This window comes from Clarias gariepinus, chromosome 8, assembly GCF_024256425.1.
Source record: "Clarias gariepinus isolate MV-2021 ecotype Netherlands chromosome 8, CGAR_prim_01v2, whole genome shotgun sequence".
Lineage (NCBI taxonomy): Eukaryota > Metazoa > Chordata > Actinopteri > Siluriformes > Clariidae > Clarias > Clarias gariepinus.
In genome coordinates, this window is record NC_071107.1 from 32,276,568 (window position 1) to 32,300,636 (window position 24,069).

At 38.0% G+C, this 24,069-nt stretch overlaps 2 protein-coding genes across 3 annotated transcripts; both read left to right on the plus strand.

Moving 5' to 3' along the window:
* The first annotated feature begins 1,761 nt into the window (after positions 1–1,761).
* On the plus strand, positions 1,762–9,653 carry glo1 (glyoxalase 1). The gene is made up of 6 exons (XM_053501329.1): positions 1,762–1,942; positions 4,282–4,364; positions 6,376–6,516; positions 7,417–7,484; positions 8,431–8,520; positions 9,181–9,653. Exons 1-6 carry the CDS (start codon positions 1,874–1,876, stop codon positions 9,270–9,272), a joined length of 543 nt encoding a protein of 180 aa, XP_053357304.1. The 5' UTR covers positions 1,762–1,873; the 3' UTR covers positions 9,273–9,653.
* Positions 9,654–12,693: 3,040 nt separating this feature from the next.
* btbd9 (BTB (POZ) domain containing 9) lies at positions 12,694–23,546 on the plus strand. Of its 2 annotated transcripts, none has more exons than XM_053503029.1 (11): positions 12,694–12,836; positions 13,968–14,172; positions 14,279–14,642; positions 16,340–16,607; positions 18,459–18,681; positions 18,884–19,003; positions 19,210–19,319; positions 19,514–19,703; positions 20,596–20,703; positions 21,976–22,054; positions 22,507–23,546. In XM_053503029.1, the coding sequence occupies exons 2-11, from the start codon at positions 13,988–13,990 to the stop codon at positions 22,675–22,677; spliced, it is 1,818 nt and encodes a 605-aa protein (XP_053359004.1). In that variant the 5' UTR covers positions 12,694–12,836; positions 13,968–13,987; the 3' UTR covers positions 22,678–23,546. The 2 variants fall into 2 exon arrangements, with proteins under 2 accessions (XP_053359004.1, XP_053359005.1); XM_053503030.1 differs by having other exon boundaries at positions 14,279–14,516.
* The last annotated feature ends 523 nt before the right edge of the window (positions 23,547–24,069 follow it).

Consider the following 24,069-nt stretch of genomic DNA (forward strand, 5'->3'; position numbering starts at 1 on the left):
AACCCATGTTAGATGTTTTGGAGATAAAGTCAGAGAGGCCAGATTGAGGTGGTTTGGACATGTTCAGAGGAGAGATGGTGAATATATCGGTAGAAGGATGCTGAGGTTGGAACTGCCAGGCAGGAGGTCTAGAGGAAGACCAAAGAGGAGATTTATGGATGCAGTGAGAGAGGACATGAAGTTAGTTGGTGTGAGAGAAGAGGATGCAGAGGATAGGGTTTGATTGAGGCAGATGATTCGCTGTGGCGACCCCTGAAAGGGAACAGCCTAAAGACAAAGAAGAAGACTGTATGTTTAATAGTGAACGCAAGAGAATTTCCAAACACATACAATGTGATGAGATCTCACAGGGTTTGCAGACCTCAAGCATTTGTTACTGAGGTTAAAAAGAACAAAGCTTCAGTTTGCTGGGGAGCATAAAGTTAGAACTTTGGATCAAAGAAAAAGGGCGTCTGATGAGTCCAGATTGACTGTACAGTTTTAAAGTTTAATGGATGAATAAATGAACCTCTTGGTCTGTCCGCTGTGTTCCGAGTAGATAACTGACACCAGGAGAGAAATAATTAAACATTTTCTCTGTGAGAAAGGTATCTATTTATTAACAGTGTTGTATACATCTGTTACTTCAAAGAACATAAGCCATTTTAACAGGTCCTGGTGAAATCCTGCAGAATTAATAGTGGAATTTGTATAGATGTCCATCCAGAGATAAGCCAGGAAGTTCTAGCTCAACCAGGTGGTAGAGAGGGAAAGATAAAGAGAGAGTAGGTGTCACTTTATCTTTGACTGCAGAACTAAATATACTAACTAATATTTTAACTAACTATATATATAGGCATAATGGTTTTGCGCTGTCGCCTTCCACCTCCAGGGTAGGGGTTAAATTTCCGCTTTAGGTCTGTGTGCATTGAGTTTGCAAGTTCTCCCCGGGCTTGGTGGGTTTCCTGAGGGACTCAGGTTTCTTCCCACAGTCCAAAGACATACAGGTTAGACTAATTGCCGTTCCCAAGTTGGCTGTAATGTGTATATGAACGTGTGCATGTGCGTGCTGTGCAATGGATCGGCACCGCATCCAGGGTGTAACCCGCCTCGTGCCCTAAGTTTCCTAAGAAAGAAAGATAGAGAGAACTATAAAAAAAAAACTCTAACATTGACCCTATTCCAGGGTGCACTGGTGTAAAAATAAAAGCGCCTTTATGAGGCAATCAGGCATAGTGCCCAAGGTACAAGCCTCAGGGTGCAGTGTTATGATCTGGGGTTGCTTCAGTTGGTCAGGTCTAGGCTCAGCAATGTTATGTGGCAATAAAGTGAAGTCAGCTGATGGCCCGAATGTACTGAATGAACAGACGTTAACACATCTATGGAGATTTCTCCTCTGATGGCGCAGGCAATATTCCAGGTGGTTCTGGCAGCGTGAGGAATGATTTTCACACATGAACTGGACATCAGAATGTGTGCTGCAATCAAAGCTAAAGGTGACTGAATGAAATCTTAGAGTTTGTGAGTTTTTTTTTGTTTTTTTTTGGCCAGGCTGTGTGAAAAGCTGGATTATGAAATAATATTTTAAACTCAAGGGGTCAGTTGAATTATTATTATTTTTTTTATACTTCTGCTCTTGAAACTGTCTGCAAATAGATCAGAAGTTTCTAGAGTTTGATGATTTATGAATGATATGAAACATATCCTCAGTCAGTTGCAGTATAAAGCGTGCCAGGGGGCGGGGCGCGCTGTGATTGGCTGAGTTGACAGGGCTTCTGTTGACCCGCCCACCTGTCTGACGGCCAAGCCTTCCTCCTCCTGCGCCTCTCCCGCTAAACTTTCAGACTTTTGCCGCTTACTGTGTTTCTTCTTCAGACCCGAGAGAGCAGCGATAATGGCCGACCATGGACTGACAGACGAAGCCGCTACAGGCGCTTGTAAAGAGGGAAACCCGATCACTAAGGTAACGTTGAAGTGCTAGTGGAGGGAGGTAGAAGTGCTAAGCTAGGCCGTGTGTAACTTAACGTTAGCTTAGCCAGGTGATAACAGGTGATAGCAGGTTCTCAGTTACGGGTATTGCTTGAAAATGTTTAAATACTGAACTTAAAGGACGTTGCCTAAACACTAAATAATGTGGTGCTTGCTAATGTTCTAGCATTAGCATATACACCTATAGCAGCTGTTTAGCTGAGTCATAATCAACAGCGGTTGGTTTTTAAGCAGTAAAGATGACGTCACGCAACGAGCTTATACTGTATTTTACAACAAAGATATAACCAAACATGTATAATCATTTTATAGCTATATATTTTGGAGGAGTTGAAAGAAAGACACATAAGCAAAATGTATTCTGCAAAATCAAGAGATATAATGGAGCACCAAACACGTTTTAATTACAATCAAGTTGCCACAAACTTTTTATATCTATTAAACTTAAGCAATATGCGTGTTGTCACAGGTAACTGTAATATATGTGCTTGATATATGAGCCGTGGCCAAAAGCTTTAAGAATGAAGCCAAATATACATTTTTACAAAGTCTGCTGCTTTAGTGTGTGTGTGTATATATATATATATATATATATATATATATATATATATCAGATGTTACTACTTTATACTGAAGTATAATTACAAGCGTTTCATAAGTGTCACAGGCTTGTATTGACAATTACATTAAGTTTATGCAAAGAGTCAGTATTTGCAGTGGTCACCCTTCTTTTTCAAGACCTCTGCAATTCGCTCTTGCTTGCTGTCAGTCAACTTCTGGGCCACATCCTGACTGATGGCAGTCCATTCTTCCATAATCAAGGCTTGAGTTAGTCAGAATTTTTTTTTTTGTCTACACGCCTCTTGAGGATTAACAACTCAATGGGATTAAGATCTAGGGAGTTTCCTGGTCGTAAACTCAAAAATTCGATGTTTTGTTTTTTGAGCTATAACTTTTGCCTTATCACAAGGTGCTCCATCATGCTGGAAATGAGATTGTTCGTCACCAAACTGTTCTTGCTGAAAACTCCCTGGAAAAGTTGCTTTGAGAGGATGTTTTTGTATCGTTCTTTATTCATGACTGTGTTCTTAGGAAAAGTTATAAGTGGGCCCACTCCCTTGGCAAGCAACCCTAAACATGAATGGTCAGGATGCTTTACTGTTGGCTGATGGTAGCGCTCATATTTTCTACTCCGGACAAGCTTTTTTCCAGTTGCCCCAAACAATTGGAAAGGGGGTTCATCAGAGAGACTTTGAGAGCCTTCTTTGCTGCCCTTAATAAAGTCAAGTCCAATAGCATGAAGGTGAGCGCTACCATCCATGGCTTGAGGAACAAAACATTTATATTTTATGTTCATGGACAGGAAACTCTGTAGACCAACAGAAATAATTCTTAAGGCATGCGGTTAATTAAAACAAACAAACAAACATATTTTGACAAACTCCAATCATTGATTATGCAAGAATGGGCTGACAACAGTCAGGATGTGGCCTAGAAGTTGATTGACAGCATGCCAGGGCAAATTGCAGAGTTCTTGGGGCGGGGGCGGGGTTCTTAGGGGAGAGGTGTCAACATTGCAAATATTGACTTTTTGCATAAAAGTAATATAATTGTCAATACAAGCTTTTGACACTTATGAAATGCTTGTAATTATACTTCAGTATACCATAGTAACATCTGACAAAAAGATCTAAAAACACTAAAGCAGGAAACTTTGGCGCCCCAGCTGTATTTATTTTGCACTGCATTTTGTGTGTAATATTTTAGGTATTTAAATCTTAGAAGTCAATACATTTGATAAGGTAAGCTTAAATACAAGTTTAAACAATGCAGGAGTAATTTAAACACACGCTTATCTCTCTGAACATTGTGTTCATCATGTGGGTTTTTTTTTTTTTTTCGTTTAGAAATTTGTGTCTACTCATTCTTTAGATCCTGTCCCTTAGTCTTATATTATATTTATACATTTTGAGATCAATGTAAAGATATAGAGGGGAAAGAAATAATTTAGGATATAATTCTCAAATTTTAATAGTTTGTCCTTTTTTTTTTTACTTTGTTTTTTGGATGACTCACACCCACTGGGGCGTGGTTTAGTCAGCACCTAACTACTTAATGAATGCAACAGGACTAATTAAAAACATACAAACATACAATTCGGGTTCTAGTGGCTTTCATAATTTGACTTGCCCTCAAGCGGTTCTGATTGTGGTTACAGTTATTTGATGTGTATAACATTTTTATTGTGTGTGTTTTTTTTTAACAATGTATTAATGCTTAAAATCTTAACTTCTTACTTTGTTGATGACTAAGGACTTCATGATGCAGCAGACGATGCTGAGAGTCAAGGACCCGATTAAATCGCTGGATTTCTACACACGCATCCTGGGGATGACGTAAGTGCCGCTGTTTTTGCGGTTCGCTTCTCTGGAATGTTGTGGATCCTGATTTTCTACTTATTTACATAAGCAATTTGTTCATGAAGTAATTGAAGTAGTTAAATTAATTATTCTGCTATGTTGTTATTACAGCAGTGAATAAATGAATTAATTATATTTTGCCATTGCAAAGCTTTCTAAAGATTTACTTTATAGAGATAAGGAATAGAAGTGACACAAGAGCATTTCACGATGCAATCAGGAACGAAAAAAAATGTAAATGACCAGCCATCTATTTTATCTACCTTTTGTGTTCCAATTAGCAAACTGACAACATGGGATTATTGCAAAAACCTAATATTTCTCGCCTTCAAACCCGGTGTGTCTCATTTGTTCAGAGTAAAAAGTCACCACTAAACAAAACACAGTGCCTTCAAGTCATCCTAATTATATCCAGGAATCAGTGGTGAATAAAAAAATGTCTATAAGAAACGTTTTTCGTAAGCTAGCCCTTCCAGCTGGCTGCCAGTTCTGATCCTCCATCTGGTCAATTTAAACGAAGGAGCATCATTTTGGTCTGGGCTTTATTTTTACTTCCTTTCTAAGGTTCCCTTTATTTGTCCATGGTGTTCCTCAATAGTTTTTGGGAATTTATGTCCAGACACAGAATCTTTAAAGACAAAGATGTGTTTTTAGTAATGCTCTTATCTAAAGATATGTTGGGTAAGATCTGTTTGTTTGACTTAAAAATATATATATTTGTTTGATATTTTGGAATTTAATATTGAGATGTAGCAGAATTTTGTGGCGCCTCCCCCTTTCCTAATAATTTTGACTAAGCTCTGCCCCAGGATCTACAACAATTAATCAATAGAATTATTGATAAAAGGCCCATCTAGACACAAACATGCATTTGAACAGGAAATCCACAGTTCTTCCACAAACAGATTGTCTCAAAGAGTTTGTACACTTTTGCTAAGGCCGTGGCTCGAATATTTTTTTTGAAATAATGTTCTGCATTTTCTCAGTGTTATTTGTACACGCACCGTTTTTAATTAAATATTACAACTTTAAAACAACATATGTGTTGTGGTAAACAGACTGTCAAACATTTTACACTTTTTATTTTAACACCTGAGTAAATGAACATGTCAGTGGCAATCTGCTAATGTGCTGGTTGTTGAGATGGGAAGGTAAAAAGTTGGAGCAGGATATGGTAAAGAAAACAATTTTATTGCAAATGCGCACTTTCCTGCAGTCTTGTGGACCAGCTCTCATTTATGTTATATTAATAGTCTTAATAACCTAAGAGCACAAAATTATAGAAGGGATTTATTTTCCTTATGGTCACACTGTCTGGTGTCTGGTTTCCCTGTTGAGTCTGGTTCCTCTTAGGGTTTCTTCCTCATGTTGTATCAGAGTTTTTCTCGCCATTGTCGCCTCTGGCTCACTCCATAAGGGACAAACTGATAAAACTATAAATTTATACTTTATTAAATTAATATTCAGAATGTTTATTTCTGCAAATGCTTTGCAACAACGTCCAAAGCACTATACAGATAAATTTGAATTTAATTCGATTGAATTATAATATTATTTAAGTTCAACTTTACCATCAGACATGATGATCATGTTGTATCGCACACTTCTAATGTAACTGCTAATGAAGATTCAAACCTTGTTCATGGTCCCTAACGTGTTTAAACTTGCTTCTTGACATCCGCGTAGTTTTACCCCCGCAGGCTTTACGCCAACCTTGGCGTACAGGCTGTCACATGATTTTTATATCGCGTAAATTAACTTTGGTCGACACACCGATGCTACTTTTATGCCAATAGAATCTCAATTTGTCCTTTTCCATATTTATAAAAATCTAATTGAGCTGCTTTTTGATTGTATGTGTCTGCTATTTAGAGTAGTACTCAGTTAAACCTGCTAAATCATTATTAGTTGTAAGTGAAATGTAATTGTGTAAAAAGAGGTATGCTTGCCTGAATTGTTAAAAATATATATTTTTTATGTTTTACAGCCTGCTTCAGAAATTCGATTTCCCCTCCATGCGCTTCACTCTCTACTTTCTGGGTTTTGAAGATAAAAAAGAAATTCCAACTGACGTCAAAGAGAGGACAGCGTGGACTTTCTCACGCCGAGCCACTATCGAGCTCACCCAGTAAGTGTCCAGTGAGCGATAATAGAGGAGTAGGAGAAAAGTAACTATGGATAGTCCCTCCAGCTATTTGTGTGTGTGTGTGTGTGTGTGTGTGCGTGTGCGTGCGCGTGCGCAAGTGTGAGAGATGGTTAGCAGTGTTCATTAACAGTCATAATAACCAGTAGATATGGGGGGGGTCCTCCAAAGTTGATTGACTCAAATCTTTTTTTAAAAAACTATTTTTATATTTATAAAATAGATAAACCTGTCGTTCGGCCAGTGACAAGAATTTGGCTGTTTTTTTAGTTTGACTGGCTGTGACTGGTAATGACTCGATTAGCCTCAGATATAAACGGTCTTTTGTACAGACCACAGAAGCTTACGAGTTTGCGCAACAAAAATGTTTTATGCGTTTTAATGCGTTAACATTATAAAAATTGCATCTGTTAAAAGCCGCTGATCTTTTTTTTTTTCCTCCCAAACTTGGAGCAAATTAGTCTCAAACCCATTCATCACACATGCACCAGTCTTAAATCACCACGAGTGTGTGTTAGAAGCTGCCCACGTGCTCGCAGCCATGCAATTCGCGCCCTCACTGTCAAGTTGAGGTTTAAGTCAGTGTGCTGGTGGTACACTGACCTACTCATACATTTTCATCCCCGTGTGGTAGGAGTGAATTATCAGCCACATTTGTTTAATAATTGAAGTAATTAGAAGTAATAATTGTGATGGATGACATAACAGAGATTACAGTAAAAAAGTTTAACTCTTTTTAAACTTATTTTTTATTGTTCAAATGCTTTGTTTTGAAGTGAGACAACAAATGTAAGAAATGGGCTACAATTGATAATTGAATTAACTTTTTTTTAGGATTTAAAATTATTAGTACTTACTTTCTCTTCTTTCTTTTTCTTTTCGTAGTAACTGGGGTTCGGAGACAGATGAAAACCTATCTTACCACAACGGAAACTCAGATCCCCGAGGTTTTGGTGAGCCCTGACTTTGGTCAACTTCTTAGTTAAAGCAAATTCACACTTTAGTCAGAAAATGGTTTCACGGTATACACTAGCACTGTCAATTATAGACAGAGCATCCATTTGATTCAGTTAGATCCTTTTGAGCATCATGGTTTTTCAATTTTATTCACTAGCAATAATGATAATTGTCTGTTGAATAGGTCTGTTTTGTGTCAGGCATCTGTATTTTAATATATTAAAAACTAATAGAAGTATTTTATTAAATTTTATTTAATCTACCGTTTTATTTAATCTCATGTCACAAAGCGATGTTTATATCCGGCCGATCGTCTGTCTGCACCACGCTTTAATCCTGTCTGTGTTGCACCAAGCTCCCATAAACTTTAAAAGTGGAAAATGAAAAAGTAACATTCGATAGTCTATAAATTGTTAAAGTGTTTAGTTACCTTGAACTTAATGTAAAATTTTAATTGTGCATATAAAGTTACTAGTGTAAGTACCCATCGACGGGTAAGAAGTTTGTAGAAGATAAAATGTAGAAAAAGAGCTGATCAGATTCTGGGACATGACTGCTCATAACTTATTTTCTACTTAACATTTTGGTGCAAGGTTCAGTTTTCCTAGTGTATTTTTTTTGGGGGGGTAAGCCATGATGAGTAGAGCTTTCGTGTGTGTATTAAGGATTGTGCCGGCTGGTAGATGCATTACGGTCATTTCTGTGCCTTCTGCATACTTTGTGTATACACGGTAAACTATCATGTCATTTTGTAAAACAGCGCTGGATCCTGTGATGTAATCTGGCACAAAACTGCTTATAACTTTCCTTCTACTTAACTTCTTGTTTAATGTCAAGCAGATCCTTTTATTTATATAGATTCTGAGGCATATGTCTGTCTGTCCTTCCTTCCTGTGGAGTAGCCAAAGAGCTGTGTATGAATGACGTGTTTTACTGTTCCAGGACACATAGGAATCGCTGTACCAGACGTTCACGCTGCTTGCAAGCTGTTTGAGGAGCAAGGAGTGAACTTCGTCAAAAAGCCAGATGATGGTGTGTTTCTCCCACATTCACTCTATACATGCATGTGCTGTTCTGTGTTTATACTTTTACTTTTTGTCTTTTTTGCCTATTAATTCATTCTGCCTTTTTTCATGTATCTTGCTCAGTTCTTTTTGTCTTCACTCTTTTCTTTTAGTCTTCTTTTACGTTCTCTTTTTTATATATTTTTTATGATCTCTTTGCTTCTACTAAACCTTTTTTTTTTACTTTTCTTTCCTTTACTGTATCTTTTGTCACCATATTTTCTTTTTTGTCCTTTTTTCACTTTAATGTATTTTGCCCCTTTTTTATTTGTTCCTTTCTCTTTAACATTCTCTTTAACTTTCTTTCTTTTTCTAATCTTTTCCTTTCTCATTGATATTTATTAACTTTTTTCTTAACATCCTCTTTCTTTCACATGGTTAAAAAATTTCTTCTTTCTGCTAAATAATCTCTCTCACTTTCTCTTCTTTCATTGGTATCTATTCTTTCTCTTTCACTTTTTGTTTTTTATACTTTGTCTCCTACTTTCTTTTTCTGCTATATTGTATATTTCTGTTTTTCACTCAATCACTTTTATGCTTTCTTTTTTTTCTCATTCTACTTATTTTTGGTAATATTTTATCTTTTCCTCCTTCCCTCTTTTTTGTTCACTCTCTGTCTCCGTTTCAGGTAAAATGAAGGGGCTGGCTTTCATTCAGGACCCGGATGGTTACTGGATTGAGATTCTGAGCCCTAACGGCATGGTGTCCATCACTTCATAAAGGTGTCACCTTGGCCGTGTGATCAGCCCACAGACAGGTTTCAAAGAAATCCTTTGAAATGTGAGAGAATGACGACCAGAACTGTAGTTTTATGAATTTTCTTGGCGAATCGGGTGCGAGGTACAGCCGGCACTGAACAACTGAAACAGCCGAGACGAGGCCATGAGCTTTACCTAGAAACTCATCACTGACACTAAATTACTACAAATATTACTTAAATACTGAGGTTTCTAGTCTTACATGTCCGTTTACATTGGTTTACATATTGTTTCATGCTGTATTTGTTTTGTTTAAAAGATTATATTTTATAATAAATCCCTCTTCTAAATATTGTCACTATTAAATTAATAGCAGATGTGGACAATAAAACAAATTACTGTTCATCAGATGCCTGGGTTTTTCTTTTTAAATGTGATTTAATCATTTTAGAGAATTCAATTAAAACCCCTAATCTGGAATTATTCATAGTAGGAATTAGGTGGGAAACATAATTTGCATATCAGTCTTTATTAAAATGCTTAAGAGGTGCTCAGAATTTTTTTTTATATTTTAAAATGACTAAAGATAAAGAAATCAGTGCCATGGCCCACTGCCGCTGTGTTGGATTCATTTATATTTATTTAATCAAGTTATTATGAATGAATATTAATCATAAGATAAAAAAAAAAAAAGTAAGATATATAGTAGGTATGAGGGGACTAAAGCAAACAAACTACGGTTTTTGGTTCAGTAATGAAGTAGGATGTCAAAATTTACTGGGCAACATTGCCTGGCCCAAAAAAATTAAATAAAATGTTGCATTCAAATATAAAATGTTGTACAATCGGGGGGTGAGTTCATGTGTGAAAATGATTTCTCATGCTCCCAGAACCACTCTTTCAAAGTCTGTGTCTTGGAATATACCTGTGCATCAGGGAAGAAAAACTCCATAGATGATGGACCATGGAATGGCCATAGTGATAACCTGGTCATTCAGTACATTCATTTTATTGCCACTTAGTGTTGCTGAGACTAGACCAGACCAACCAAAGCAACCCCAGATCATAACACTGCCGCCAGAGGCTTCTACAGTGGCTCCTATGTATGATCGGTGCATCGCTTCAACGCTGCCCTTCTTACCCCGTCACACCATCACTTTGGAATAGTGTCAATCTGAACTCATCGGACCACATGACCTTTTTCCATCACGCCAAAGCTCGATCTTTATGCTCCCTAACAAACATAAGCTTTTTTTCTAATTAGTCTCACTAACAAGTGGTTTTCCTATGGCCACACAGCTGTATAATCTTAATCTCGTGAGTTCTCATGACATTGTGTGTATTAAACATAGCTCTGTTTTTTTTTTAAACTGACCACATTTTTCCACAAAGTTGACGGTTCAGCCACACAGCTGTATAATCTTAATCTCGTGAGTTCTCATGACATTGTGTGTATTAAACATAGCTCTGTTTTTTTTTTTAAACTGACCACATTTTTCCACAAAGTTGACGGTTCCTTTCATTTTGCGATAGTGTTGAAGGTTTTAACTTCAAATATTCTTAGTCTTTTTTGCTCAAATATAAATACAAAGGCATCTGTATGGGTGTAAAAATTATGACTGATGCTCCCAGAACTATTCACAATCAATAAGTTGACTTACGTCAATAAGAATATCCTTCACAAGTGGCAATTTAGTTACTAGAGTTTACTTGCGGCTCTTCCTGTGTTTAGACCCTGACACGTGTTTTCGCTGTAGATGACGCTGCCTTGTGTACTTACGGTGCTCACAGTATGACAAAAAAGTTGATTATTATGCTGCCTACTGTTAATTCAGGTAGGGACACCTGTAACCAAACTACCGGTGCAAACACGGCCAAAATTTCTGTTTACTTATCTATCGTTATACATATATAAAAATCTCTCTGTTTTTGCCAGGTAGTTGTTTGGTTGCCATTTTTATAAAATATGAAAAAAAATGTAAATTGTTACTTGACGTTTTTAATTATTAGCCAAATATAGTCTATATTTAAGAGCGGCTGCAAATTTAACCTTGTATTTACTTGCCAGAGTACCATCTAATAAAGTGGTTGGTAAATGCATGCTGTTGTGCAGTAATATCAGCACTACATAACCAAACATTCTTTGCAAGACAGCAAGTGAAATAATGAACCAAAAGCAAGTCATTTGCATTCAGTACAGGACAAAGGAAAGGAAAGAGAAAGTATATTAATTAGCAGGCTATGAATTAGACACAGAGCCCTCAATAGTGCTCTATTATGTTCTGCTCTCGTGCAGGGGAGGGTAGATATGGTGGCATGACTCCAAGAACTAGGGAAAGTAAAAAGCATTTAATGTTGTTTGTGAGGAAGACTACAATGGAAAGTCAGCTTTTAAGGACAGGGAGTCTGAGGAGAGAGAGTGCTATAGGTGGCGGTGGATGCAACCTACCAATTAGATGCTAAGTGCTACTGAGAAAGAAAAAGTGTTTGGAAATACCGACTAAAGGAAACAAAGAGTTTAAAACACAGAACAAGACAAGACAAGATCAGAGAAGGATGATGTTTGACGTTTTAAGGAAGGCTGGTCTGGAAAATCAACTTTAAGAGGCCGGAAAGTTGAGAGAGAGTGTGACCTACAACCTACTAGATTCCAACCACCGTTAAACAACTAAGAAGAAAAAGGAAAAATAGTAATAAGAAGAAGCCTAATGTTAATCCAGTGAGGAAAACCCATGATAAAACTACCTGTGCAAACACTGACCGGCCAAACTGAATTTCTCTTTTATGTATATAGGGGGTATACTAGGATGCTATGGTAAGCTATTTATACAACTATCATGTAAAACTCTCAACTGTTACTCAACTTTTTTTTTACTCAAGCTTCACCAGTATTTCCCCCTCGTGGTCTGTGTGCATGGTGGGTTTCCTTCAGGTACTCGGGTTTCCTCCCACAGTCCAAAGACATGCAGATTAGGATAACTGGCGTTCCCAAATTGCCCGTAGTGTATGAAAATGTTAAATGCCTATCATGGTCTTAAAAATGGGAATAAATACAATAGTAACCACCATTGACTCGGGTTCCCACAGTAGATGGATGGATTGCCTATATTTAAAATTTGCTGCAGATCTAACCTTGGAATAATTTGCCAGAATAAAGTGGTTAGTGAATTCAATTCAATTCAATTTTATGAATGCATGCTGTTACGCAGCAATATCACACTCCATAACCAAGCATACAATGCAAGAAAGATTATAAAAGAAAGTGAGCTACAAAGGCTTTTACCATCCCTCCATTGAGAGCCAGTCTTGCCCTTTTCAATATGGCGGCTGCATTAACGTATTTGCACAGGTAGCGGTACAGAATGCCTTCATGCTAGTTGTGCTCCTCGCCACAAGAGGGCGATATGCTGAATCTGTCAACTTGCGCCATTTCTCTGAAAACATCCTGTTCGGCTTTCGGCGCAGCAACATATAATGAACCTGTCCTTCCTCGGAGCTAGCGTTTAATCAGCTCTATCAAAAATCTACTGATTCTTACAGAGCTGGAGTTAAACTAAACACACGACACGGCCTGGCTTCCTGTTCTGTGAGTACCGCGCGCTTATTTACATATTTACGCGTGGATAAAATAGACAGCTGAAATGCTAAATTAAACTCGAGTAAATCCGGCAAATTTGATTAGGTTAAACCATTTGGTTTGGGTTTTCTTAATACCAGCGAGAATATGTTCTGTTTTAATTTCAATAATACATTTAAACGCGAAACTATGGTGAATTAGGTTATTTTTTCCTACCTGTATTTTGGCAAGTCCCGCCACCTGCGCTGTGATTGGCTGATAATAAGAACATTTGCTGTCTGTCAAATCATGCAAGAACCCTATTGGCTACAATTGGTCACCTGAACTCGAAATGCGGTCGGTTAAAAAAAAAACTAATCTTATCTATTTAGCTTTGCTTTTTTCAAAAAGAACTAAATGTGTTTGGGTTTTTTTGTTCTTTTGAACTTAATTATCCGAAAAGAGGTGGATATCCTGCATAAAAAGACGGATAATAGCCGTACACGATGATGTCGCTCTGATGCGATGTGGGAGTGTATGGATGCGCTTGTTCCAGGGTTCGGTTTTGGTTGCCATGTTGAAGTAAATCCCTTCTAAAAGGAACCCTGATTCCTCTAGACTGTACACAGAGCAAGCAGTCTGGGGTAAAAAGAGAAATCATCCCCAGTGTGTGTGTGTGTGTGTGTTTTCTGTGGATGGGTGTAGGCAGGGCTTTTTTATGGGGTGGCCATAAAAAATGGCCACCCCATGACCTTACTGGGGTGGCAAAATGGGGTGGGCGAAATCCTAATCCATAGTAATTTCCATAATGTGGCTCCGCCCATAAGTGTTTCACAAAACTAACATAACATTAGGATTTATTTCATTAAGCATGAAGGTTTAACAATTTTCACAATGTGGTTGTATCATTAAATCTGATCGTTTTTGTACCCCAGCACAAATATTAATATTAACCGCCCCCCCCCCCCCCCAAAAGACAAACTTTGTGTATCACATCAGTGTTTATAGTTTATTAGCGATTATAGTTGTTTATTATAAATAAATGTCTGGTTTTAACCCCAAGGTTTTAAATTATACACGGTTATTATTTTACAAACTAAAGAAAGAAGAATCATAAATGTTCTGTTTGTTTGTTTGTTTGTTTTGTTTTTATTAATACAGATGTGCTGTAACTGGCATCCATGAGCGACAGTCACCCTTTACGCCCGCTGGGCTCGGCGGCTGAGGTCGACCACATGCACCTTCTCTCCGAGCAGCTGGCGGCGCTGGTGCCCGATGAGGAATACAGCGACGTCACCTTTCTGGTGGAGGAGAAGCGCTTTCCTGCTCACAGGGTCATTCTGGCTGCTCGCTGTCAGTACTTTAGGTAGATGAGATTTCAGGTGTTTGCTCTGGCGAAGGCTAAACACAACTAATGATCTCTGCTCATTAATTATGGTGTATATTTATACTTGTTTCCCCTTCATAATCAGAGCTCTGCTGTATGGTGGCATGAGGGAGTCTCAGCCACAAGCCGAGGTCCGTCTGGAGGACACTCGGGCGGAAGCCTTCTCGATGCTCCTGCGTTATCTCTACACAGGCAGAGCCAACCTGAGCGAAGCCAAAGAGGAGACGCTGCTGGACTTCCTGGGCTTGGCGCACCGCTACGGTCTCCAGCCCCTAGAGGCCTCCACCTGTGACTACCTGCGCACGCTGCTCAACGCACAGAACGTAAGTCTGATCTTCGACGTGGCCAGTCTGTACCACCTGAGCAGTCTGGCCGAGGCATGCTGTGCTTACATGGACCGGCACGCAGTGGAGGTGCTCAAGTCCGACGGCTTTCTCGCACTTTCCAAGGTAAGCGAGGACGAGACTCGCTGTACAATGCATGCAGATTCTACTACTACTACTACTAATAATAATAATAATTGTGAATTACTGTATGCTTGTGGCATGTTGGTGTAGTGGTTAGCACTGTCGCCTTGCACCTCCAGGGTCCGGCTTCGATTCCCGGCTAGGCTCGATTCCCGTCTCTGTGTGCATGGAGTTTGCATGTTCCTCTGGGTACTCCGGTTTCTGGGTATTATTTTATTCTCTACTATAAAAAATTAATAAAACATGAGGTATAAATAGGCTTTAAAATTTTTAAATAAATTAATAATTTTCAAATGCAGGTGAAATGTATATGAATGTGTGTATACAGTACCAGTTAGGGCGCAACTTCTAATTTAGTGTATTTTTATTTTATTTGATTTTTTTAGTTTGTTTTCAGTTCTTTAGTGATTTATTTTCTATATTCTCGAAAAACATTCGAAATTTCAAAACTATAAAATAACAGTCAGTTGTTACTTTAAGACATGACTGTCAGCCTTTCTGGAAGAGTTCTTACAAGAACAGTATTTTGTCAAGTGCGTTTGCAAACCCCATCAAAGCACCATGATAAAACTGGTTCTCATGAAGACCATGACCAAGGAAAGCAAAACCAAAACCTACCTCTGCTGCAGAGGAGAAGTTCATTTAGAGTGACTAGCCTCTGTAATCACTAATTAACAACCAACACCTCAGATTAGAGGCGTTACGAAGGTTTTAGAAAGTATAAGTAGCGGAAAAATCTCAATATCAGCTGTTCAAAGGAGATAGATTACTGTATATTTTGGACCCCTTTAGCATTCAACAGTGTAGAAAGAAATAAAATCGGGAACGAATCCGAAGTTTACAACTGTTTGACTGATACTGTGTGGGTTTATTAGAGAAGATGGGAACTGACAGTGATCTTCTGACACAGTAATATCAGTACGCCTAGTTGATGCTTCGATTTATGTTGCAATTCTGTAAGTATCACGATTCTTAAAAAAAAAAAAAAATTGTCTAAAGTTGGTACGGTATATACATCTACATGTATATTTTTTCTGCATTTGGAAGTTATTGATTTATTTACAATTTACAAACCATATTTTCTTCTTTTTTTATAGTAGAGAAAAAAATCTAAATAATACTTCACTTTAAATTATGAAGAAAAAATATATTATAATTAATATCTAGATTTAATATACTGTATTCCCAGATTTCATTATAATTATAAACAAATTGAAATAATTTGCTCCTAATATACAGGACATTGTGCAGTCTGTCGATTTGTGAATAGTTTAAAGTGTATGGTTATAGAGGAACTGCAACACTTTACTTTTTGTTTGCATTTTCCTTTGTCCATTTTGTCCAACACACAACAGTGTGTTTCGTATCTTTGCGTTTTGTTTGATGTGGTTATACGTTTTATTTTCTTATGCATTAAATACACCTGAACTTTTATAAAAGTGATAAAATCCTTTTAAAACACTAATTTAAAAAATCTGCCCAAAGTGCATAACATGTTGGTACTGAGCACATTTCAGTGTGCTATTGCATCATCTAAAGAACAAGACCCAATAAGTTTTGAATAATTAAATCCAGTCCATCCTGAGGCCCTTAAATTATAGCTGACACTGGACGTATGGATGTACGTACACACCTTTTGCCTCTCTAACTTTTCCTCTCTCTCTCTCTCTCTCTTTCAGTCTGCCCTGCTGACAGTAGCTCAGAGAGACTCGTTCGCTGCGAGTGAGAGAGAGATCTTCCAGGCGCTGTGCCGCTGGTGCAAACAGAACAGCGAGGAACCCGGCGCACGCGAGGTGATGTCGGCGGTGCGACTCCCCCTAATGAGTCTGTCCGAAATGCTGAACGTGGTCCGGCCCTCCGGGCTCCTGAGTGCCGACGAACTGCTCGACGCCATCCAGACGCGCTCAGAGAGGAGGGACATGGAGCTCAACTACCGCGGCATGCTCGGTAAGTCTTTAAACAAATAATGCTCGGTTCTGCGTCAGTCCTAATCGTATGATCTGTCTTGTTTATTGTTCTTATTCTTCTGTTGATGGTCTGATGGTAAAGACTAGATGGTACGGATACCAAACGGAGTGATTCAGCTGTAAAACATAAGATTAACATCGAGATCATCACATGCTTGATAGAGGTTTTTTTTAAGTATCTTTTAGAGATGTATAAGCACTATACACCAATCAGCCATAACATTAACGTCGATTATCAATTATATTCCAGTAAACTGGTGACAGGGTCAAGGCTCACACATGCTCACAAGGATCAACAGGCAGCCTGTCTGGTCCCATCCCAGAGAAAAACTAGCACTGTAGCACTGTATGTAGCACTAATCGCCATAAAAAGTCAGTGCTAGCTAAGACTTAGCAACCAGTGCACTACAGCCCAGTACACACAAAAGTGCCCAAGGTTGCTGACCTGCCCAGATCCCAAACTTCCCAGATCCTAATCCGATCATGCACCAGACAAACAAGTCTGATCCAGAGAGGCCCCATCACGCTCGAGAGGTTAGACCTGCCCCTGTGGCACAAAGGGAAACCGAAACCAGTATGGTTGTGGTAGATCAGTGTGTGTTTAGAGCTGATAGTGGAAGCACCATCCTGAAGCCAGTAAAAACATTTCAGTCAAACATGGCTTGCTTTATTAAAATAAAAAAATTTAAACAAGGAGTAGATGTGTACGTAAATTTGAGAAATGTTACGAGCGGCTTTGTTTTTTTGTTTTTTTACTTGTTTACGTACCAATTCCCGGCTACCAATCAGAAAGGGTGAGGGCTAACACATACTTCCTTCGCGTAACACTGCTGCTCTTAAGGTGACACATACCAGCGTAGTGCTCTTGCTCATACAGTACATGATGCCACAGATGCTTGCGATTGGCCGATGTTGCTGCGATCGTCAGGAGAGAGAAACTACAACATACTACTTAAAAAAAAATTTTTTATTATGTCATGATCACAATCGAACTTTCATTAAGATTAAAATATGATTGATTATTTGCTATCCTGTATAATTTCCTTTTTGTCTGGCGCAACATTTGTGTGAGTGTAGATTCATTGATCAGTTACACACCAGCATCAGACTGGCTGAAAACTGAAAGCTGTAGGAAGTGTGTGTTAGGACTGTTTGGTTAAGCTGTACGATTATTTAGAACAGGTTAAGGAATGTTAGCTTCCTAGGTCAAAGAAAGATCGCAAGTTTTTGGTGTGATGTGATTATTACATGTTAAGCCAGACTCTTGTTTAAATTCTCGTCAGGGGAGTTTGTTATATGACCTTCCGTAGGGTTGAAGGGTCGAATAAACATCACAGTCTCGGAGTGAAACTCAAAAGTAAAGATAGCACTCAGAGCTCAAGTACCACAGTCACTTCTCTATGCTCTCTGCGTTCTTGTTTGTTCTTCACCTTCTTTGACCTCAAGCTCAAGTTCGTGCCTGTTTAAAAATCTATGCACTCTTGTCTTTCGAGAAGCCACTTTTGTAAAGATTTTGACCGTTCCAGGAACACGAGTGAATGGTTCATCACTGTGCTTATAGGTATTTGTTATACCTTAGGGTGTATTGTTTAAGAGCAAACAGCTGTTATTTTAGACGCTGTTAAATCAGATAACGAGCCGAGCTCGTCCATATTGTGGCTGTTTAACTTTGAATATGGAAATGTGAAACCAGTACATGAATACATGCATCTGTACACACTCTTGTTTTTCCAATGAAAATACATAACAAACATTTGTACTTTGAGCCGTTAATGCTTTTTTAATAAGTTGATTGGTGTGTGTGTGTGTGTGTGTGCGCGTGCTTGTATAGTCCCAGAAGAGAACATAGCCACTATGAAACACGGCGCCGTTGTAGTGAAAGGTGAGCTGAAGTCGGCTCTGCTGGACGGAGACACTCAGAACTACGACCTGGACCACGGCTTCACCAGACACCCGATAGAGGAGGATGGACGCAGCGCCGGGATCCAGATCCGTCTGGGCCAGCCGTCCATCATCAACCACATCCGTCTGCTGCTCTGGGATAAAGACAGCAGGTAAGATAACTCTGGAAAAAAAAAAATCTTAAAATAGTCTTACTATTTTTTCTTCTTTTTTTTTTTCCTTTTAAATCATGAATGCTTCTTATATTTTATATTTCATTGTGGTATTTTTAGTTTATCCTTTTATTAACAATAATATCAGGTTTATAAAAGAAAGTAAACTTGTCTAATTTAACTAGAATTATTCCCTCCTCAGATCTTACTCCTACTACATTGAAGTGTCTATGGACGAGCTAGACTGGGTGCGAGTGGTGGATCATTCCAAGTTCCTGTGTCGCTCCTGGCAGAACCTTTATTTCCAAGCCCGCGTCTGCAGGTTTGTGTTATTTTCTGTTAAGGAAAGACTGCCACCTTGTGGACTAGCACTGCAGCAGAAGTTTGGCTCATAGTAATAAAATAAATTAAATTAAATAACAAACAGGACACTTGTTTTATAATAAAGAGATAATGAAATTTGTAATTTGGCACAGTAAAGCTTAATTTCGGCTTGTGCAATATTAAGAGACTGTGTGTTTTGTACAGGTTTATCCGTGTTGTGGGGACACATAACACGGTCAACAAGGTCTTCCATTTAGTAGCTCTGGAATGCATGTACACTCAGCGACCCTTTATCTTGGAGAATGGCCTTCTGGGTAACGTGATTCACATTTATATAAAAGAATGTACTATATGTGTACCTAAATTAAAAATTATTGATTTGACAATTAAAAAAATAAGATTAATTCATCCACAGCTAAATTTTTTTGTCCGCCACATAGTTGTATAGTGAAAACTAGTTTTATATGGACTCCTGTGGTTACTGTAAATGACTTTGACATCTTTCTAGTCCCCAGTGAGAATGTAGCGACGGTGCAGGCAGGCGCGAGCGTGGTGGAAGGTGTGAGCCGCTGCCGAAACGCCCTTTTGAACGGAGACACAAGCCACTACGACTGGGACTCGGGATACACCTGTCACCAGCTGGGCTCCGGTGCCATCGTCATCCAGCTCGCCCAGCCTTACCAGCTCAGCTCCATGAGGTTTGAACTGACATGCTGTACATTCATTTTCAGTTAAACATCTCCAAAATCCACCATATCTTTCCTTTAAATGAATATAATTAGTGCTCTGAAAGTATTTTGAGTGCTGGGTAATATCATGATAGACCATACAACGATGCAAAGGGAGAAAGCTGAAAACTGAAAGCAAAAAGAATGATTAGAAAGCGATGCGGTAAACACTCTATTATATCATAAAGCTAGATCTATAATGAACAATAGCTGATCCAAAATAGTACACAATTAAGCGAGGTTGTTTACATTATATTCCGAGATTAAGGTTAACACACACACACACACACACCCCTTGTGTGATTTGTAATAATAGCGGAGGTTGTCTGTGATCTTAATCACGTACGAATCAGCCATGTTTAAAGTAAAAATTCCCCCTCAAATGACCAACAATATTTTGACGAACACTGTGGTCCTGTGATAATATTAGTCCTGTGTGAATCAGTACGTCTGTGATTTGGTCAGGATCTTGCTGGGGAAGTATATAATTTTTTTAAGGTTTTTGTTTCCTTTCTGGCTTTTTATTCACCTTCTGCGAAGAATTGAGGCTGAGTTGGCGTGAAAACAATACAACATGCAGAAAGGAAAAAAAATGTGAATTGGGCTTTATTTGTATGAAATGTAATATTATTTGTAATGCGTAATGTAAATATAAATGTAATATATATATAAAATAAGCATAATATTTGGAAAAATGCGCACTGTCGGATTTCTATTTGACAATATTAAACAAAAAAAAAATTAGGTCATGTGATTAAGTAACAGGATTAAAATAAACATTGACCACTAGCATACATAAGATGTATAATAAAGAATTGGTTGTCTGTTTCTCACTGTCAAATAACTTTGTGTGTGTGTGTAGGTTGTTGTTGTGGGACTGTGACGAGCGAAGTTACAGCTACTATGTGGAACTCTCCGCTAATCAGCAGCACTGGGTCAGAGTGGTGGATCGGACTCGCGTTCCATGCAGGTGGGATTTTTTTTTTTTCCCCCACATTGCTGTAAACCCATATTGTATAGTTTTGTCTACACCATCAGGCTTACAAGGTTAAGTAGGTAGTCCCAATAGAAGTGTGTGTCTCATAAATGTTAACAGTTTGTGTCTGCAAATCATTGGGTTTTTGTTTTCTAATAATCTTTCTTTGCCGCACAAAGTTTTCTGTAAACAAGCCCTTTAATTGAAAGAAAATCACTATTTAACCTGATTTTTTAAACTTTAAATGGCCACGGTTTTGGCAAACCACGACATGACGAGTCAGTCACACCGCTTCTTGCTATCACATTTTTGTGAGTGAACTAAATGTGTTTGAGGATATTTTGGAGAATTTTAAAGCCAAGAGAAAAGACTTTTTGCAGTCACTTCAGCAGAATTAAACTATAGGTATGTGTGTTTTAACGTTATTGACAGCCTATTCTGTGAAACAAGACATTGTCAGATTTAGGTGTTGTTAAAAAACCATGTTGTAAACTTAAAAACTATATGAGATACTGAAGTGTGAGTGTTGTGTTAGATTTACTTTAGTTTGATAATTTTTTTTTATTTCCTCATTTGCTCCTGCGATCACTAGCCCTTATGTTGCTTCATTTAGGAGCTATGATGCCCTTTCGGTAATATTTCTTAAAGAAAGGTACACACAGAATAATAGTACAATACTGGAAAGATGGAGACATGGTCGATCGATTTGTGCCGAAAAAAAAAAAGAGATGCACATGCACTCCATCCTGTTGTGTTAAAACCTTAAGGGACAAATAATGGATATGTGATTATTTGATGCATGAACAGACGTTATATGGTTCGTACCTGTACTGTGATAGGGAGCTACGGTCAAATCTTAAAGTGAAACAGGATTTTGTTTTGCATATATATATATATATATATATATATATATATATATATATATATATATATATATATAGTTGTATTCTACTCACATACACTTATCTACTCCTCTGTAAGACTATTCTAGGTCTATTTGCCTCTCAGAGGTGCCAACATATACATTTTAAAGATATTTAGCCACCTGAATACTTTTCCTGCTTTTAAAACAACCTTCAGACAGGACGCAGATTTAAAAAAAATTAAATTTAGTGTTAAAGAACGTCAACTCAATATTTCTTGAACAAAAATTTATATTGGACCCCAGTCCAGATTGCACATTAATTCTAAAGGTTAATATGCAAATAGTTCAGGGTGAATTTTTTGCTTTGTCTCACCCAAGCTCTGTCTGACTTATCTGCATAGGTCATGGCAGACTCTGCGTATTGAGAGACAGCCAGCTTCCTTCATTCGTATCGTGGGGACGCACAACACGGCTAATGAGGTGAGGAAAAAGGTCACGCTTTCTTTTTGTTTTTGTCTTGTTTGACAGTTTCTCAGGAGCACCTCAAGTTGCATTTTTCTCTTCTTAAATATAAATAAATAAATAGGGCTGGTGATGGAACCACTGTTCATAGTTAGACATTTTATAATATTGGTAAAATATTTATATAATATTTGTTTAATAACAGATAACCTTAATATAAATTAGTTTCTATGGGAAGTTGATGTAGTATAAGAGGAATAAATAAGTTGTTTCTGTAGTGTTGTGGTAATCACGTTCGCCTCACACGCAAAAAGTCCACTGATTCGAAACCGGTTGGAAACAAGTTTTTTTTGTGCTATAAATACTCTACCTTTACAAGTTAAAGAAAATATCACTATGCCTGAGCTTACTCTATAATAATAATAATGATTAATTTCTGCTCTTCTTTCCTGTTTCCCTCCTCTCTCAAGGTCTTTCACTGTGTGCACTTTGAATGTCCGGCTCAGCTAGACACTGAGGTCAAAGAGGGTACTCCGGGCTTGGATCACCCAAATGCAGACCACACTACGCATCAGGCTCAGCACTCCCAGCCCCAGGGCCTCCCCGCCCAGAGATGCACCACTTCATCCTTTCACACATAGGAATGTGAATGTCACAGTGTTTACTTAAACTTACACGTACGACGAAACACATCAGGCGCTTATGTCATAAGTTTGTGTTCCAGCATAACATGCTGCTAATGGTATATATATATCAAATATATTTATAATAATTCCTTAGTTATAGTAATTGGGATGATGAAGACGAAGATGACGATATTTATGAAGACATTGCTGTATATAGGCACATAGTTTATTCTGTTCCATCAACTACAAAATCTTCGGCGTCTTTTTATTGCGAGTAACTTCCCAGATTGTCATCATCACTTTTAAAGACTGTCTTTTTTTCCCCTTCTCTGCATGATATTAGAAAAATATTAAAATATAAGTTTCATTTTTATTTATTTATTTTTATTAAACATCACTGGTAGACAGTGCCACACAGTGATAGAGCCAGTGATGGGAGCTCCAAAGAATGTAGAAAAGACATATCAGGACTAGTAAATAGTCCTAGGTCAAAATCAGTCTGACAGGGTACGATGCAGCCCACGATGTAAGAGACAAGGTCTGAATCGAATCAAAAAGTAAAACACTCAATACCTGAGTTGAAATTCTGTGCATATACACCAGTTCTTGTGTGTGTTTGTGAGAGAAACAGAGAGAAAGAGCTTAAATTTCTTTCTGAGCTTGAAGGCATAGACAACACCCACAAATATTTCAGTGTTCTTATTGTGGCGGCATGGTGCAATGGATTGCCGCCCTGTCCAGGTTGTACCCCACCATTTTCCTGAAGTTTCCTGGGATTTCCAGGTTTTCTGCGACCCTGTATAGGATAAGCAGTATTTAAGATGAAGATGTTCTTATAGTCTGTAGACAGGGTAATGTGGATTTAATAAAAGTTAATAAACAGATTTCTATCATTTTCTAGCTACATTTGATGCTGTGGATTTGTGAAACAGTTCGGTCTTGTTATACAGCTGTAACCTATTGTTATTATTATTTCCTGCATGTTAAGAGGTTTTATCTTGTAGTGTGAAAGAAGGAGATTCACAGAGCTTATAAGCATTTTAGAGTTTTTGAACTGTCTGTATATTTTGTCATGAAAACAGCTCTTTCAAGTCTTTGTAAATGTGTGATTTTAAAGTTATAAAGGATTTTTATGATTAACATAAAGAAACATTTATTATGGCTTCTCACAATATCTACAGTTAGAATATCTCTGTTACCATGGAGGCTGGAAGTTGGTGGACAGCAAGTTGATGTGTTGTAATCAGAAAAAAAAAATTGGGCAGAGAGAATTTGACAAGGGCGAAATTGTGATGGCTAGAGGACTGGATCAGATCAACTCCACAACCGCAGCTCTTGTGGGATGTTCCTACCAAACGTGATCCAAGAAAGGAAAATCGGTGAAGAGACAAGATGGTCAAGGCTTAG